Genomic DNA, 18604 nt, shown 5'->3' on the forward strand with positions numbered 1-18604 from the left:
TTGGCGTCAAGAAGGGCATCTGGCCAATAAATGCTCAGTTCCATTTAGTCCCTCCGACCCCACCCTGAAGGAAAGGATTACAGTGTTGTAAAAAGAATGTGTGTGTGTGAGAGAGAGAAAGAGAGAGAGAGAGAGAGAGACTATTTTTAGGGCTCATGTGAGACCAAGAAGTATTTACAAAGCTGAATTAGTGGAGTTCCGTAGAGGTACTTCGAAGTGAAGATGGCTCTGTGAAAGTGGAGCTGACAACTGCGGCAAAGACCCAAAAAATTCATGACTAAACTTCTTTATATACTTGTTTTTTCTTAATTATATTTTCATTTGTTTAGCTAATTTATTGGCTACCCATCTTACCACAAGGTAACCCCTTTTTTCTTTCCTTTTTCCCTGCATTTTTTATCCTTTCTGTCCATTGTATTTTGTTTTGTTAATGTCAGTTTTTACTGCTGTAATTAAAATTCTTAATAAAAATTATATTTATGTAGAGAGATTGGGGATGCTGAGAAGGGAGAAGATTAGAGAATAGACCTGAATGATCAAGAGAATAAACAAATTAGCACAGGTGGCAAGAAACCCTGTGAAGGACTATTTCAGATCATTCAAATGACTCTTCCGTAATGAATTCACTTTATATGAGAGTTGGAAATTCCTCTCAGTTTTCAAGAGGCTGCATATACCCAAGACGAGTATTAAAAATACCTTACTGGAAATCCCACGCCCTCCCTAAAGTTGAATTAGCATTGCAGTTAAGAAAATACTGCTGTCAGATCAAACGATGTGATTTCCATGCAAATTTCATTCCAAATCAAGTACCGCATTTAAGAGGCGTCACTATATTTCTATCACCTATTTTTTTTTCCACCTGAGACTACAATTCCCAGGAGGCAGCGCAATCGTGAACCCGTATTGTATCGTACTAATAATGGAAACGCCCAGGATGCAGCAGCCATTACCGGCAAAAAACCGAAGCCTGAGCATCGCTCGAAGAAATCAGTCCTTCGCGGCCTCCGTGGAAAGTCGACTGATGCAACTGCAAACAAAGCTTAGTCCTATAGCTAGCAGACGATGAGCTTGCTCAGCAGCTGATTGAAGGAGAGGGCAAGGAGGCCACACCCTCTCATTCGGATTGGCTGAGAACTTATCTTTGTCCTGTGCTTTGCCACGGCTTCTCTTCTCCCCTCCGATTCTGAACGAGCCACGTGGGAGTATCAGGTTTGTTCGCTAGGGGGTAAGTGGGCTCCATAGAGACGCGTATTGGGGTGGGGGCTGGGTCGGGGAGAACCTGAAGAGTATGGAAAGGATCGATCAGCGATGCAAAGGGAATGGAAGATCGCGTTCAAGGGGACAGGGACCGTAGGATGGACAGGAAGAAAAGCACAGCAGCAGGTGGGAGTGGAGCCGGCTCCAAGAAAGGAAAAAGATTAAACGAGCTGTGATGTCAAGTTGAGGGTGTGTGTTAGTTAGGAATCCTGCAGTAGCCCTTCTAAACATTTTTTGTCCCAGACACTTAGATTCTCTAAATCCAGTGCAAAACCTGAAGACTGTTCCTGTAATTTGCAAGAATTATATTACTATCACCGGCACGTTTAGTTGATATTCTCCTTTTTTTTATACTAGGGATCCATTAGGTCACTTCTAGAAACTTGTTACCATGAGTGTGGGATTCATCGGTGCGGGGCAGCTTGCCTTTTCCTTAGCGAGGGGCTTCACGGCAGCAGGTAGGCAAGTGCAAGAAATTGGAACTGATTTGCAATAAACTCACTGATAGATCAGTGTTATATTTAACTCTGCAACTTTCTTACACATTTGCACAGTATGTTAGATGCCATGTCCTTTGTTTGCTTTTGGTTTAGACTAATTGTGTTATTCAATTAACCTTCTGTGATCAAATAATGAGCATGTAATAAATATGATTTTTCTGAAACGTTAGAAATTTTTTTCCTGGTCCCTTGTGGTATTGATCTATTTGTCTCTCATATTTTTATTTTTTCCTTGATTCAAGCATACTTTGCATTTGTGTAAATGAGCTTATTGTAATGAAGACAGTGCTACTTTTGTTGGAAGACAGTAGTGTTAGATACAAGTTTGAAACTAACCCCCTTTTGTATTTTGGAATTCATGTTACTATATTACCACTCTCTCCAGATTAACTTGTTACAGTGTTGTTGGGAAAATGTTAATGAAATACAAGCAGATATATGTATGCTATATTTTTAGGAGAATCCGAGGTGCATTTAAACCAGAACGCTAGAAGTCCCTCCTAATTTCTAGGAGTTTTTTTTTCTTCTTCTTCTTACGAAATAATATAATTACAAGCTAGAAGAGTGGCTTACTGGTCATGAAACTGCAAATATTGCAAAAGACAGCACAGAACTTTCCATAGATTTAAAAACAAAGTTCTAAAGGGTGTAGTTCTGCATGAACTTTGCCTGCTTATATATTATCTTAGTTTTGAATGTTCCTTTACTTTAAAAAATATATCAATATTTTTAGTATCTCTTCACTTAAAAAAAATTGAAAATCTACAATTGGATAAGAGGTAGTAAAAACAAATTGGATAAGAGACTGAAAAACAAAATGGGTGTATTGAGAAGAGATGTGGTGATAGTGGCAAGAATATAATGAAAACAGAGGAGGCAGGCAGAGCAGGTTATGCCAGGCTCCAACAAACCTGGTTGTAGGACTATCAGAGCTGGGCAGCAAAAATTTAATGGAGCTAGATGGCAGTAAAGAAATACTGAAAAATATCTTTTAGTGTCCTCTAGTGGTCATCTAGATTTATTTAGTCAGTTATGATAAAAAGAAAGGGTTTCATGCAACTAGGGAGGGGAGATGAGTTCCCTATGAGTCAAGTGGTCAAGCAGGAGGGGGAGAAAATGATGCTTTAAATAGAGGAGGGAACTCTTCATATGGCCTACATTGTTGTTATAACATGGGAGAAATGGCTGAGTGACCTTCCTCTTCCTTTTCTCTCAGCCTGGTGGGACTCTGCATCTGAACTCTCTCACCACTGGAGGAGCCCATCTAAGTGGGGCTGTAAAATACTAACTATGCCTCTGATAAGAACTGAATCATCACTTGAATAACATGTAGAAAGCTATAGCAAAATGAAACATAATATTTATTTTTCTAGGGATTTTGGCTGCCCACAAGATAACAGCAAGCTCACCAGATACTGATCTCCCAACAGTATCAGGCTTGAGGGTAGGTTATAGCATTTGAAATATTAAAATGACTCTCAAAACTCTAATAAAAGTCTTGGTAGCTGTGTTTGTATACTGAACTCTTCATACATGATGTGCATGCTGATTTGATTGATGTCACTGATGACTCCTGGCAGTGAATCCAACTAACAAATCAGGTGTTTTTTGGTTTGATTTTCTTACATAGCTTGACAAGAATCTTGCTGGTTCATCTTGGAACAACCCATATCCTGATGCTAAGAACAAAATTGTGGCACCAGTCTGGCTCGTTCCAAGATGAATAAAGTAGAACTCCTAGTTTATACATCGTAGTCATTAACCACAGAGCATACAACTTTTTTTAACTGTGATTACTAGCAGTGGAATCCAGTGAATATGATAGCAACAACAGGGAGCAGCATACTTCTAGTGGTAAACCAGAATGCTGGCTTGTAATTCCAATAAGAACTTGGGCATTTCATGCTTCTTCCATGTACTGAGTTAGTTTAGATTTTTTTAGCTCTGATATTATGTCTACAGGAACTAAACTTCCCAGTTTTTCTGTTCCTATACTAGAATTGGGATGCATTTCACTCATATAAAAAAGAAAAATTGAGAGAAAAAAGTAGGGCTACATGTTATTTAGAAAAGCATATACAGGGGATCCTCAAGGTACAACAGGCAATTTAACGGATATTCAAAATTATGACAGACTACCCAAAATCACAAATAACCCCATTTCAAAATTATGATGGCTGCAGCAGGCCTGCAGTCCCCCCATCCCACCCATTGAAACCCTGCAGCCCTTGGGCCGCCTCCCAATGCACCCATCATGCCCTATACTTATCTTTTGAAGCTCTCCAGACCTCATGTTGTGGAAGGCAAGCAGGTCATGTGTCCCTGGGCCAGGCAACGGTGATCCAAATGCGGAGGACATTTTGTCTCACACATTTGTGAAAAGGACAAAATGGCAGCCACCAGAGAAATTGCTTCATTTTGCTGCCGTAGAGAGGTCTGCAGCACAATGCTGCAGAAGCTTCTGATCATTGCAGAAAGGTTCTGCAGCATTGTGCAGAGCTTGGTTAAGGTAGCAAAATGAAGCAATTTGTCCTGCAGTTGTATGGCAGTGAGCCTAATACAGCGAATCGAATGCAGCCGTCATTTTAAGCATGGGACTAAATGATGGCCATTTTCGGAACTGTGCCATGTGGCCATGCAAAAAAGGAAATCATATTAGCATCCCGGAAGGCCTCCCAGCTGTTCAAAAGCTAAGTGAGAAGAAGGGTATTTGGCCTGGTGGTGGGGTGGAAATGAGATCTAAGGTCTGGGAGGACCCGGTGGAAGTGGGAAAAGGCATGTGATGGGGCATCAGTGATGGGGGAGGCCTTGGAAGGGCCAGGGCAGGCAGGCTTGGGCCTGTACAAGGCCTCAAAGAGCCTCCCCCACCCAGGAGGCACCCCACATTCCACTTAGCAACCCACATGTTGTTTTTATGTTTCACTGGGAAGCAGAGAGGATAAAAATTGATTTTTTCAAAAAAAAATTGTATCTATTCTATTTAAATTGGATTTTTTTATTTTTATCAAATTTATTTTAATAAAATGCTTTTGGAATAAAAATCTATCTAAAGATAGTTTTCTATTTAAGATACATTAATAATTTAGTTTATTCAGCATGATATGGAGCTTAGTTATGTAACATGAGGCTGTATATTCTGCAATATTTATATTTTTGGTAAACTCATTCAATGAATCCAAGCTCTGCAGGCTAAATAGGAAACCTTCATTTTGTTTGCAAATAATAATATTAAAGATTTTAACTACCAGCAAGAATTAATCCTTACATTTAAACAGCACCTGTCATTTCAGATCCATCACGGCAGAGCCTGTTAGTGGGCATCCACTCACCTGCTGCCTGCCACATCCTTCACCTTGTTGTGTCACTGCTGCATTAAAGTGAATGGGACTGTTGGTGAGTCAGCAGCGGGTCAGGAGCCACTGCAGGACAGAGATGACAGTTGCTCTTTAAAAGTTATGATTTAAATCAAGTTGATTTAAATCAAGCCTTTTTTCTAGTGATTTAAATCATGATGCAAAAGGTAATTGCATGACCTTGGGACACAGCAATGGTCATAGTATGAACCAGTTGCCAAGCATCTGAATTTTGATCATGTGATTATGGAGATGCTACAAAGTTATAAGAGGGAAAAGTGGTCATAAATTGTTTTTTTCAGTGCTGTTGTAACTTTGGTCACTAAATGAACTATTGTAAGTCGAGGACTACCTGTACTAGAGTCATCATAGCATGTGGTAAACAGTACTACCATAAGCGTTAAAATTGAATATACATCTAGATACTGAACACATTCCAAACAGGATATATGATTCTTTCCAAGAAGTTCCTCTCTCTCTGTCTGCAAGCTGGTGCAGTTATTTCGATAAAAAAACCTCATCTCAACCCCAGTAGTCAAAACTGTTTAATCTCTATGCTTGCTTCATTTTTTTGCCCATTTAAAATCAAGATGTGAGTTTATTTTGACTTTAATCTATCAAGTTTATTTTGCCTTTGTAGTTCTGGGAAAATAAATGTGTGGCCAAGTTTGCCTGGTTTCATGCTTAATCCAATTGTCCTTGTCATAATCTTAACACAAAGAAAGATGTGCTTCATCAATTGCTTTGCAATTTCTTAATTCCAGAAAATGGGTGTAAATTTCACCCTAAGCAACAAGGAGACGGTTAAAAACAGTGATGTCCTGTTTCTAGCAGTGAAACCTCCCATAATTCCCTTTATCTTGGATGAAATTGGCTCAGACATAGAAGATCGACATATTGTAGTCTCATGTGCTGCTGGTGTCACTATCAACTCAATTGAAAAGGTGAGAACCAGCACTCATCTGTATTAGGTTTCTTGAGCCTAGAGATGTGCAAGGGAAGGGCAGCTAGTAAGCATTTCTGAAGAACAAACTAATCATGTGGGTGGTGATAGTGCAACAAATATAATTGCTTTGCTTATATAGAAAGAAGAGGAAACGTATCTCCAGTTAATGATCTAGTAAATAACTTTATAAGTAAGCTGGTTATCACCCTGCATGAATTGGAATTAATAAATTATGTTATCAACCTGAATAAAATAACATAAATTATTCTAAATTAGCATAAATTTTAATAAATTATTAATACTACACTAAATAGCATGAATTGTGGGTATTACCCAATAAATGATGAATTAATATATTATTATAAATCATTACTATCCTGGATAAATTATTATACATTATGAGTATTACCCAGATGAACTATCATGAATTATTATGGATAAATTACCAGAATTTAATACATTACCATAAATCATTATCCTGGATAAGTTATATATTATCATAAATCATGATTATTATCCCAAATAAATTGTCATATATTATTGCACTGGATAAATTATCAGAAATTATGATTCTTAATTTGGATAAATTAGCATTAATTGCTAAATTATTATGAGTTAATAAATTGTTATCAACCTGAATAAATTAACATAACTTGTTCTACATTAGTATACATTTAATAAGTTATTCTGATTGAATTCTCATAATGTTCCTAATTATCATAAATTGTGATAAATTCTCCTATATAATATGCTACCCTATGGAGATTCCTTAAATTGCAAATGGGGCAATTGAGCAGGAGTCTGTTATATATAACTTAGCTTTTTGGTACTTGGCTTCTCCAGATGTGCTGGGATTACAACTTCTAGAATGATCAGTCCCTCAGTTAGGAAAATGGAATTGCAATGCATCTGGAAGGCAACAGAGTTGGGGAATGCAGATGCAATGCATTTAAAACTTTCAGTTTTTCTTCTGAAAGGATCTTCTGATATATGAATAAGAAATAAGTGCTTAGGGAGAAGAATAGGTTCCTAGCTGAAATCTCTGCTCTCACCTGGGCATATTTCATTTAAAAATATGAAGAGACATTATATGGGTACCAAATGAACATGGAACATTCTTTCCTACCTGTCTGTAACCTGGCATAGTTGGATTTTCTACAGCACTTGTCAGATCTATTTTTTTTAAAAAGTTCTGAATTAAGTATCCTCAATTGTTTCTCTTTTTGTCTCAAGAAACTTTCTGCCTTCTGCCCCACCCCAAAAGTGATCAGATGCATGACCAATACACCAGTCATTGTGCGGGAAGGGGCCACCGTTTATGCCACAGGCACGCATGCAGAAGTGGAAGATGGGAAGCTCTTAGAACAGCTGATGGCAAGTGTGGGCTTCTGCACTGAAGTGGAAGAAGACTTGATAGATGCTGTGACAGGACTCAGTGGCAGTGGACCTGCTTATGTATGTGCCATATCTTTGCTGTATTCTTCAAAAAGGATATAAAAGTTTTGGGTGGCGGTGAGGGTAGGGTTATATGCAGAAATGTAACTAATTTTATGCTATATCTTATTTTATTAGGAGGCAGATTGGCTTGCAATATTTGAGAATGAGGCTTTATAAACCAAGTGGTTCATTTCCTAGATGTCATTAGAACTACTGGAGTTCTAGGTCATTTATTCTCAACTGTCCTAGGCTACCCATAAGGATCCACTGTTAAAATTCTGGAATACAGCCGTTGCCTCAGTCTGTACTGATTGGAAGTTCTTGACATTATAGCTGCAACTCAGTTAGACGGCACTGAATTGAGGAACTCTGATTAGAACAGAACAATCGTTTTCTTGTGCCATATTTGTCATCGGACATCGGCAATCATGTTGGTGATCCTATTTTTATCAACAGCTGCACAAAAAAAGTGCTGCTGAGTTTTGTCCAAACCAGTCCCTTAGATTTTGAAGCCATGATGTTCTTCTTCTGCCTGGACCTCATTTGCCTTCAATCTTTCCTTGAAGGATTAGGTGAAGTATGCCGTACAGAATAGAATATTCTTTATTGGCCAAGTGTGATTGGACACAGAAGGAATTTGTCTCTGATGCATAAGCTCTTAGTGTACATACAAGCAACAAAGTGATAAATCATAAGATAGAATCATAAATCATGAGATACAATCAAATCATGAGATACAACCAACAAATAATAGTCATAAGATACCAATAGGAAGGAATAGGTAATAGGAAAGGTGAGAAGGATAATAGTCATGATTTAGATAATCAGAAAAATACATTGCATTGTTGTATTCCACTTCCACTTCTCTTTAACTACTGATTTCCTAGGCATTCACAGCCCTGGATGCCCTGGCAGATGGAGGGGTGAAGATGGGCCTTCCTCGCAGGCTAGCGGTCCGATTGGGAGCTCAAGCCTTGTTGGTCAGTATCTTAGCTTGTGATTATCAGAATGGTCATTGACTACTCTACTTCCTAATAATTGATAGGAAAAAAGTCAAATTATTTTTTTAAAAAACTGGTGTTTGAAATTCAAAGAAGGACCCTATTACCACTCAGCTATGAAAGTATAGTACAAAAAACAGAAATACTATTGGATCATTCAATCGTGTGAGACAGGTCAGGGTTTTTTTTAATTCAATGACCAATTTGCAGTTTTAAAGAACTCTGTCATAATTTACATTTTCTCCCTCAAAGATCCAGTTAAATATAGGTTAAATTAACTTATTGCTCCTATCCCCTAAATTGCCTTTGTCTTGTCTACCCAATAACATAGGGAGCTGCCAAAATGCTGTTGGATTCTGAGCAGCACCCTGGACAGCTTAAGGACAATGTTTGCTCACCAGGAGGTGCTACCATCTATGCTCTCCACTTCCTAGAGAGTGGTGGTTTCCGCTCACTGCTCATCAATGCTGTGGAGGCATCCTGCATCAGGACACGGTATGCTTGCACATAGCAAAAAGAAATGCCCCCTCGCACACCCCTTGAGTTGTGTTCTTTGATTTGTTAATCCATTCTCTGTCTTCAACAGGGAACTACAGTGCTTAGCTGACCAGGAGAAAGTCTCCCCAGCTGCCATTAAGAAAACCTTAATGGATAAAGTGAAATTAGAGTCTTCCTCTGCCAACAAGGTCAGCCTATTCAACAAGAATAATCCTGGCAACAAGAAGCATTGAAGAGACTCAGGCCTTGCCTGAGCCTGTTTTCTTTGTCTTTGAATGGAATATTTAGCACACATCATTTTAAAGTGGGGTGTTTGGGTGGAGAGGTGTCCTGGATTTGAGATGCTGAAAGAAAGGCATTTAAATTTCCAGAAGTAATTATTAAGGTATAGTAGACAGGGCAATGTTCTTGAGGGGAAAGTACTTTTTTCAGCCAATTCTCTTAGGGAGGAAACTTCAGCAGTCTTCATTTGAACTTGACAGATGATTTGTTTACATTTTTCAGTCCAAATGTTCCTAGTTAACCTCACAACAGATTTGCACAACAGGTGATCCAGAAAAATAATTACAGTACATAGTCAAACAAAAGTTGTATCTAAGTATTTCCAAGTCTTGTTCACTTGCATTCATTCATTTGTTCATTATTTCATTCCTCTCTCACATAGACGCATACAAACACAAACATATATACAGGGTAGAAGCAGACTCTTCAGATCTTTTTTCTGCAATGTCTCTCATTTTAATCAAACAATTTTTTGTCTATTGCTTTTAGATTTTATATAGGTTATCTGGGCTAATACGCTGCAAAAAGTATCTATAGTAGTCTAATCTCTTCATTCCATAAGAACATAAGAATCTATTTTAAAAAGATCAGTCTGATTCTCCATTTGGCCACAAATTGTGTCTACTCTGACTGGCAGCAACTTTCTAGTCTTTAGCAGAGCTCTCATTTCTTGCTATCTAAATTGGATTTGCCCAAGATTTTGATCTTTAATTTTCATGCAGGTAATGTGTAAACTTCTAGTACGAAAGCTATAAGAAATCTCATCTAGGTTCAGAATCTGCTATGGCATATGTCTGGAAGTTGTTCAAATTGTGTGGGGATTAGGTAAAGGTAAAGGTTCCCCTTGCACATATGTGCTAGTTATTCCCGACTGTAGGGAGCAGTGCTCATCTTCATTTCAAAGCCGAAGAGCCAGCGCTGTCCGCAGATGTCTCCATGGTCATGTGGCCGGCATGACTAAATGCCAAAGGCACACGGAACACTGTTACCTTCCCACCAAAGGTGGTCCCTATTTTTCTACTTGCATTTTTTACGTGCTTTCAAACTGCTAGGTTGGCAGAAGCTGGGACAAGTAACAGGAGCTTATCCCGTTATGCGGCACTAGGGATTCGAACCGCTGAACTGCCGACCTTCTGATCAACAAGCTCAGCGTCTTAGCCACTGAGCCATGTGTCCCTATGTGGGGATTATTCATACATAATTTTGATTTTCACAGTGTGTAGCTATTAACACAAGGTATTAACATTTTGGCACTACAGTCAGAAATAACAAACAGTACATGCAAGACTGAGTAACAATTAGATGCATTAGTGATCTAATCATGAATTTATTGGATTTATTCACAGCATTCCTCTATTAGATAAGGACTAAGACTTGAAGCTTGCCTAAGGCTGCAAAATGAAAAAAAAAATAGTTGTGAGGTGTACCTTCTAAGTAGACCTGAAATCTAAGAACTTACTATAGTGAGGTGCAGAGAAGTTAGTTCTCTTATTTCTTTTAAGGCTAGAGTCTTGCTTTGCTAAAATGCTCCCTGCCCTTTCTAGGACAGGGATATCGTGTGTTATATATTGCTTTTGAGTAAAATATTTTTCTGCTGAGAAAAGCAGAACTTAGCCTTTATCTGTAGAACTTAAGTCTCTTTATATCCTGGAGGCAGACACGTGTTCTGAACTAATTGGGAGCTTCAGCATGCAGGTTCTGCTAAAGAGCCCAAAGACTGAAAAGATGTAGGTGGTGATTGTGCCCACAAAAAGATCAAGGGCAGAGCAATTCTGTACTACTTCATCATTGTCCCCTTCCTGCCTTTGTCTTATTCTAGTCTTTTCTTGCCACTTTTTCCTATTTTCTGGAATACACATAACAGGAGCAGTGGCTTTTATTTTGTGAATGAGCAAAACCATTGACTCATTATTTCCCATCTTTTAAACCTATAAGGAAAAGCTCAGAAACAACTATTCTTTCTTTAAACAAACCACACTTCTTGTTACATCTGAACTCAGGAAACTTCTTAAATAATAAAGTGACAATGATCTAGAGTTAAACTATATCCAAAGGAATATGAAGCAGGATTCTCTTGGGGTGAAGCTTTGGCTTATTTTTTTATGACTACCCAAATGGTCAAAGAATTAGAGGAGAAAACATTTTTGCTCTACTTGCTGCAATTTGTAGATACTATTTTTCAGAAAATCTTTATGTATGGGATACTGATAGTCTGCATTCTTCGATTTAAAATTACATTTGACTACTTCTGTATCCTGATTGCATTAAAGTAAGCGTGTGAAACCTCTGGTGTTTTCTTTCTTGGCTTCCCTTCAACAAAGAAATTCGGCCAACTTTTCCCACTTCCTTGAATGGAAGAGATGGAACAAAATTGGGCTGAGGGAGTAAAAATACAGTAGAGTACTATCTATCAGCATCTTGCTGATAGACAGATAGAAGAAGATCCGGTTGTAATAAGTTTGATTTTTAATTTAGAATAAAGCTGACAACTTACATGTAAGAAATACATATTATAGAGAAGCTTTTGATTATTACATGCCTATGAGTGAGAATGACACTGGAGTGCAGTCAGAAACAACTTTATCTGAATGTGAAGGTACCAACCAATGATTTCGCAGCACCTCTCAGTGCAGTGGCTAGTTCAGACTTGGGGGGAAAAAAGAGAATCATCAGCCTGAGGGGATTCAGCTGGAAGAGTTGCTTAGCAACCAAGAAAGACAGTTATCATTAGAAGTCAAAGAGGCGGAGCTACCAAGGAGAAGAGGAGGGCTGAACAAAGACTATTGGCCAGAAAACCCTGACCTGTCAAGAGAAACAGTCCTGGTCATGCCCCTCCTACATATGAGGAGCCATGCATCTTGCATTTCACAGATCTGTGCGGACAACTCTCTTTGTATCTCACCATCGTGTACCTCAGCCCCTTAGCTGCCTTCTTAGTTGTTCAGACCCTTTGCCATCAGAATTCTGTTCTGATGGCAAAGAAATATGTCCATTAGTTATATCTGTGATTTCTGTGGGCTAGGACAAAACAGATTGTCACAAGCCTAAATCCCAGTCACCTAAGGAGAGTAATTAACTGCTGGTCACATAGCAATAAAAATTGTCATGGATCAACTTGCCGCCAAAAACTCTCATTCATGCAGCAGGTGGTGCTACTTAAAGCACAGCTTTAAGCTACAAGCTCTGCAAGTCTAGTCATTGCAGGCAGCAGCAACAGTGCCATACCACACAAACCAGAAATGTTCATAGCATGCTTTGTGGCGAAGGTTGTAGAGAGTGTGGTGGCACGTCAATTACCCCAATACCTGGAGGAAACTGTCTATCTAGGCCCGTTCCAGTCCGGTTTTCGGCCCGGATACAGTACAGAGACGGCTTTGGTCGCGCTGGTTGATGATCTCTGGAGGGCCAGGGATAGGGGTTATTCCTCTGCCCTGGTCCTATTAGACCTCTCAGCGGCTTCTGATACCATCAACCATGGTATCCTGCTGCACCGGTTGGACGGTTTGGTAGTGGGAGGCACCGTTTATCGGTGGTTCTCCTCCTATCTCTCCGACTAGTCGCAGACGGTGTTGACGGGGGCAGAGATCGACCCCGAGGCGCCTCACTTGTGAGGTGCCGCAGGGATCGATTCTCTCGCCTCTCCTGTTCAACATCTATATGAAGCCGCTGGGTGAGATCATCAGTGGTTTTGGGGTGAGGTACCAACTGTACGCTGATGACACGCAGCTGTACTTTTCCACCCCAGGCCACTCCAACAAAGCTGTCGAAGTGCTGTCCCGGTGTCTGGAAGCCGTACGGGTCTGGATGGGGAGAAACAGGCTCAAGCTCAATCCCTCCAAGACGGAGTGGCTGTGGATGCCAGCACCCCGGTACAGTCAGTTGCAGCCGCGGCTGACTGTTGGGGGCAAGTCATTGGCCCCAATGGAAAGGGTGCGTAACTTGGGCGTCCTCCTGGATGGACGGCTGTCTTTTGAAGACCATTTGACGACCGTCTCCAGGAGAGCTTTTTACCAGGTTCGCCTGGTTCGCCAGTTGCGCCCCTTCCTAGACCGTGATGCCCTATGCACGGTCACTCATGCGCTCGTGACATCTCGCTTGGATTACTGCAATGCTCTCTACATGGGGCTCCCCTTGAAGAGCATCCGAAGGCTCTAGTTAGTTCAGAATGCAGCTGCGCGGGTGATAGAGGGAGCCCCTTGTGGCTCCCATGTGACACCACTCCTGTGCAGGCTGCACTGGCTACCTGTGGCCTATCGGGTGCGCTTCAAGGTTTTGGTTACTGTCTTTAAATTGCTCCATGGCTTATAGCCGGGTTATCTACGGGACCGCCTACTGCTACCGAATGCCTCCCACCGACCCGTGCGCTCTCACAGAGAGGGACTCCTCAGGGTGCCGTCGGCCAGGCAATGTTGGCTGGCGACCCCCAGGGGACGGGCCTTCTCTGTGGGGGCCCCTACCCTCTGGAATGACCTCCCCACAGGACTCCGCCAACTTCCTAACTTTCGGACCTTTCGCCACGAGCTGAAGACCTATTTGTTCACTTGCGCAGGACTGGCATAGGATTTTAGATTTATATGGTTTTTAATTTTATATGGATTTTATTATTCTAAATTTTTTAATCTTGGCCAATTGAATAAGTTTTTTAATTGTATTTTAATAGTATTTATATTGTAATATTATTGTTTATTTTATCTGGCTGTGAACCGCCCTGAGTTCTTTGGGAGAAGGGCGGTATAAAAATTTAAATAATAAATAAATAAATAAATAAATGCCCAGAAACATTTGATGGGGTACTGACTCAATTTCATGTCTTTTGAGCACAGTATAACCTATATAAGAGCCTAAGAAGTGAACATTTTACCTCGGACAGACTTAGGGTTGGATTTGTCATCAGCTTGTCAGGAGATTCTGCTAAATGGGCGACAGTGTTGCTAATGCCCCCTGCTAGACAACATTGCTGAATTCAGCCTTCAGTTTCAAGCTCTTTATGCCAATCCCAAAAACAGCTTTGGGCCAGGAATTACCAAAATCGAGAACTAAGAGAAGGGTGCTGCTATGCCATGATAGCCCAGCTGCATGCAACTTTGATTTCTTTAAGACTTTTGTGAAGATTTTTGGTATCCATGAATCCAAGATAATGTACAGTAAGTCAGTATGTCACCTGCTGTTCCACTAGTGGTAGAGGAAAAGATGTTATTAGGCAAATCATTGGGATTTTTTATGCTATTACGTGACCCAACACATCCATGGGCTTTGTATCCTAGGATTTTATAATGTATCAAAGTCAAAAGATAACACAACAATCTTGGTAGTGACAAACACTCACTAAGATGACTCACTGCATAGCTTGTCCAGGTCTGCCCACAGCCAAAGGCACCACTTGGCTATTTACATAGCATATCTACTGTATACATGGTTAACTGAACACTTGGTTTCAGACTAGCCCACAAATCACTGCTAGGTTTTGGTAAGTTTTTCAAAAGTCTAGGGCTCCAAATCTTACAAGCATCATCTAGAGTCAGACACAATGGGTGAATGGAATTCTGAAGCAATATTTCAGATGTTTTATTAACTACCAGCAAGATAACTGGGCAGGCCTCCTTAGCCTCCATCATACCTACATTCTTGGCTAACCATGGCACCACCACCCTTTTTTTTTCTGCTGACCTCACCAGCTTCTGTTCCAGCCTTGGATCAGCTCTTGCAGGAACTACAATCAATTCATCACATTCTCCAAGATCAGTTACAGAAGGCCAAATTATAAACACTTTGCTAATTGACATCACCCTGCAGGCCCACCAATAGTTGTGGGGGACTTCGAATGAGTCTTCTCTAAGCACCTTGTGACCAATCACCTATCAAACAAGTTCAATAACTGCTTCCTATGATCATTCCCAGGAAAAGTATCATCAACCCATTTGCTTTTTAGCTCAAGTTATCTTCCAGTTTCCATGTTCATCCTGTATTGCATCATTCCTTTCAGGTTCCTATGGCACCTGCCAACTCTCCTTGCTTCTCAGCACTGAATCCACCACCCTTTGTAATTAAAATGGAATATAAATATGAGGTGGATCACATTCTAGATTTCTGGCACGCTTGGGGCTGACTCAGTGGACTGGAAATGTTATGGACCAGAGAATTCCTTGGAAGATGTCAATGATGTTCAAGCTTCCATCATACATACCTGTTTCATTGACGGTAACCACAGAAGCTGAGGCCTCAGTTTGCAGGAGAGGAGACCTGGGGTGGAGAGAATAGTGTCGTGGCCTATTCATACTTGAAGAGGATCATCAGTCTGAGGAGATTCAGATGCAAAAGTGTTCTAACAAGGAAGGCAACTATCACTGGCATCAGAAGACATTGGCCTCCCTCCAATACAAGGGCCTACTGCAAGGAGAGGAGGGATGAAGAAGCAAGACTATTGGCCAGAAAGAAACCTGCCCTGTCAAAGGAACAAATCTGGGTCACACACTACCTATAAGGGAAGCTGTGTACCTACAGATCTGTTAGCAACAATTCTGTTTACCTTGCCATCATGTTCCTCAACTCCTTAGCTGCCCTGTTTGTTCAAACATTTTGCCATTAGAGTTCCGTTTCAAAACCATTTTAGTAAACCATTTATATAAGACCTGTTTGTCTGTAATTTCCATGGGCTAGGGCAGAACAGACTCTTAGTCACATATTCCCTTATTGACCATTTTGCTGAATAACTTGGTCACTGCAATGGAAGTTGGTTGCTAAATGAAGAGAGTGGATATAGAACACAGAAATATTTAATTTCATATTACACAGAAGTTGTTCCAGGTTTTGTTCATGCAGGGATTCGATCGAAATATACAGTTTGACCTGGAATGCTTAAACTTTTGCATGCAACTCAACATCTAACATTGTCTTGAATCTATATATTTTAGGTGTCTTGTTTTAAATATTACACTTTCTAGTGGTGGGGTTGGTTTTGTGTTCTTTCTAACTCTGAAGAAATTACAATGCATAACACTTGTTTGGAAAAATTCCTCTAGAAAAATTGATTAACACTCTTCACTTAGTGTCTTGGATTTATCAGGTTCAACGTTCACTCTGCTATAGCAGAGGTAGGCAGCGTGATATTTGTGGGTACAGTGTGCCTGTAAATTATTCTTAGAAAATATTCATTATGTATGGCTGTAGCCTAGTGTTCTCTTTGGAAATATAGAGGATGGGGTGGAATAACTTCACTAGTTTACCCTTCAGATATATTGTTTTAATAGGACATGCATACCTTAGGTGGCTTTTTTTGAATAGCTAAGCCCTCCTTCACAGCAGCCCTTTAGAGAGAATGGGCACAGCAGATTCCCAAATCTTCATATATGTTTACTGGTCCAAAATGCTTGCTGAATCTTGCTATATACACTTAATTATTTGTAACTTCTAGAACCATACAATGAGAAATAGCAAAACTAATAGGTAGTACACATTATGTGCTCTATTAGGACTTAATAAAATTCCAGTAACTGCTAACATTGTATAACCATTATAAATGGAAAACAAAACTGTTTCCTATCACAGTTTTTTCATTAGAGGAAGGCTTTATGTTAATTTCTATGTTTTATATAATTTTGCTGATCACTGAAAAAAATCACAATGAAATCCTATATTTAGGATTTATCTGTTTCAGTAATGGAAGCAGGATAGCAATTCATATTCCCACTGTAGTTTCTTAAAGCTACTCTAGAAGCATGGCAGATAAATAGAACGTTAAAAGTCAGCAGTAGAGAACACCGGAAGCGTTGCGACGAGACGGACAGGGAAAAGCAAGCTCCACCAAGCTTTGCGAATCCTCGGGCCAATGAACCACCGTTTGAGGGGTCTTCAGACTGGAACTGTCCTGTAGAGATGGTGAAGAATAAGGGGCACCTCAGATGACTGAGAGGAACTAGCAAGTTCCTCGGAGGTCGGAGGAAATTCCTTCGACTCAACGGCGGAGTGATGGCTATGGCAGCCATCACTAAGCTGGGGCAACCGGACAAAGTAATTGAACAGGAGCAGTGAATTGGATGAAATATCAAAGCCGGGTGAGTGAATACCAACTCACAAAAAAGCACTCTAAATTTGACATTTGCAAAAAAAATTTGGCGGTGGAATAGCGGCTAAATTGAGAAGGACTGTGAACATAGTAAAACAAAAGAAACGGAAGCAGTACCCAAAGACCCGAGAGAAATTTGACTTTTAAAATTGAAGTAGAGACCCCTCAAACAAAAAAGAAAAAAACAGAACCCATAATTAAAGCTGGAAATTTGGACAATTTTGAAACTTTTAAAATTGGTTATAGATTACAAAAAGGAAAAAATGGAGGATTTAAAATTGCAATGTGGTGGAATATCTCTGATTTTCTTTTTCCTCTACGAATTGGAATTAAGTAAATTTGGATACGGATTTTAAACGGGACTAATTGGAAAAAATAAAAAGTTAAAACAAAACAAGGCACGGCTCTAAGTAAAGGAAACAAAATGGATACCTTTGCTAATTGTGGATTAGAACTGTGGATTTTAAAGTGACACCCAAAGATGAAAGAGAAAATTACAAGGACTAGCGGCTATTGTGGAAATTTTTCTATGGCAGCAATAAAGCTAGTGAGAACCGAAAGGGAGGATTTTGTCAATAAACTGTTTGATTTTGATAAGAATAAGAACTACAACTTTAAAAAATGGCACAGGGAATAATTGAAATGATGAGAAAGATGCATATGACTCTTAAGCAAGAATTAAAAGAAATAATCACAAGACCGTTTGGAAAACAGGATCCAGAAGAAACAAGAGCTGCTCCGGAACTGACAGCAAACAAAGAATCCATGAAACAAGAAAGGGCGTTGGAAGAGGAAGAAAAAAATACTGATGATGAACTATTAAGTGATTATGTAATTTTAAAACAGTTTAAGGGGAGAGGCGAAAGAATCATTGGAAAGGGGGAAAATAAAAAGGGAAATAGCACAAAGAAGCTGATGAAAGTAAATGGAAAAATACTGCCGCAATTTTTTCTGCTGGGAATTATTACGGACTGTACAGTAATTGAGACTAAATTGATTTTAAATCTAATAACAGCGGCAAGATTACTTATAGGACAGTATTGGAAGAAAAAAGAAGTACCTACAATAGAAGAATGGATATTAAAAGTTGCCAATTTGGCTGAGATGGTAAAAATCTCAGCCTTTTTGAAAGACAATATGCAAGAAAGATACTTAAAGGAATGGAAAAAATGGATTGACTATATTCAAAGTAGATATCAGACTAAGAGTTATCAGACTGCCTTTGAATGATTAGGATGTATTATTTCTGATTGTTTTGGGGGAAG

At 39.7% G+C, this 18604-nt stretch overlaps 1 protein-coding gene across 4 annotated transcripts; it reads left to right on the forward strand.

The window, feature by feature from the left end:
- Positions 1 to 957: 957 nt before the first annotated feature.
- PYCR1 (pyrroline-5-carboxylate reductase 1) lies at positions 958 to 14058 on the forward strand. Of its 4 annotated transcripts, none has more exons than XM_058171254.1 (8): positions 958 to 1228; positions 1618 to 1718; positions 3134 to 3204; positions 5878 to 6057; positions 7293 to 7514; positions 8384 to 8476; positions 8829 to 8992; positions 9084 to 14058. In XM_058171254.1, exons 2-8 carry the CDS (start codon positions 1652 to 1654, stop codon positions 9226 to 9228), a joined length of 942 nt encoding a protein of 313 aa, XP_058027237.1. In that variant the 5' UTR covers positions 958 to 1228; positions 1618 to 1651; the 3' UTR covers positions 9229 to 14058. The 4 variants fall into 4 exon arrangements, with proteins under 4 accessions (XP_058027237.1, XP_058027238.1, XP_058027239.1 ...); XM_058171255.1 differs by having other exon boundaries at positions 958 to 1212; XM_058171256.1 differs by lacking the exon at positions 958 to 1228 and adding an exon at positions 1253 to 1386.
- The last annotated feature ends 4546 nt before the right edge of the window (positions 14059 to 18604 follow it).

The sequence above is a fragment of the Ahaetulla prasina genome, chromosome 2, assembly GCF_028640845.1.
Source record: "Ahaetulla prasina isolate Xishuangbanna chromosome 2, ASM2864084v1, whole genome shotgun sequence".
NCBI classification, from domain to species: domain Eukaryota; kingdom Metazoa; phylum Chordata; class Lepidosauria; order Squamata; family Colubridae; genus Ahaetulla; species Ahaetulla prasina.

Excerpts from the sequence above, each read along its gene's own strand:
- PYCR1 (XM_058171254.1), top strand. The coding sequence starts at position 1,652 with ATGAGTGTGGGATTCATCGGTGCGGGGCAGCTTGCCTTTTCCTTAGCG. Across the intron at positions 6,058-7,292 it reads CTATCAACTCAATTGAAAAG|AAACTTTCTGCCTTCTGCCC; the intron begins GTGAGAACCAGC and ends TTTTGTCTCAAG. Across the intron at positions 8,993-9,083 it reads GCATCCTGCATCAGGACACG|GGAACTACAGTGCTTAGCTG; the intron begins GTATGCTTGCAC and ends TGTCTTCAACAG.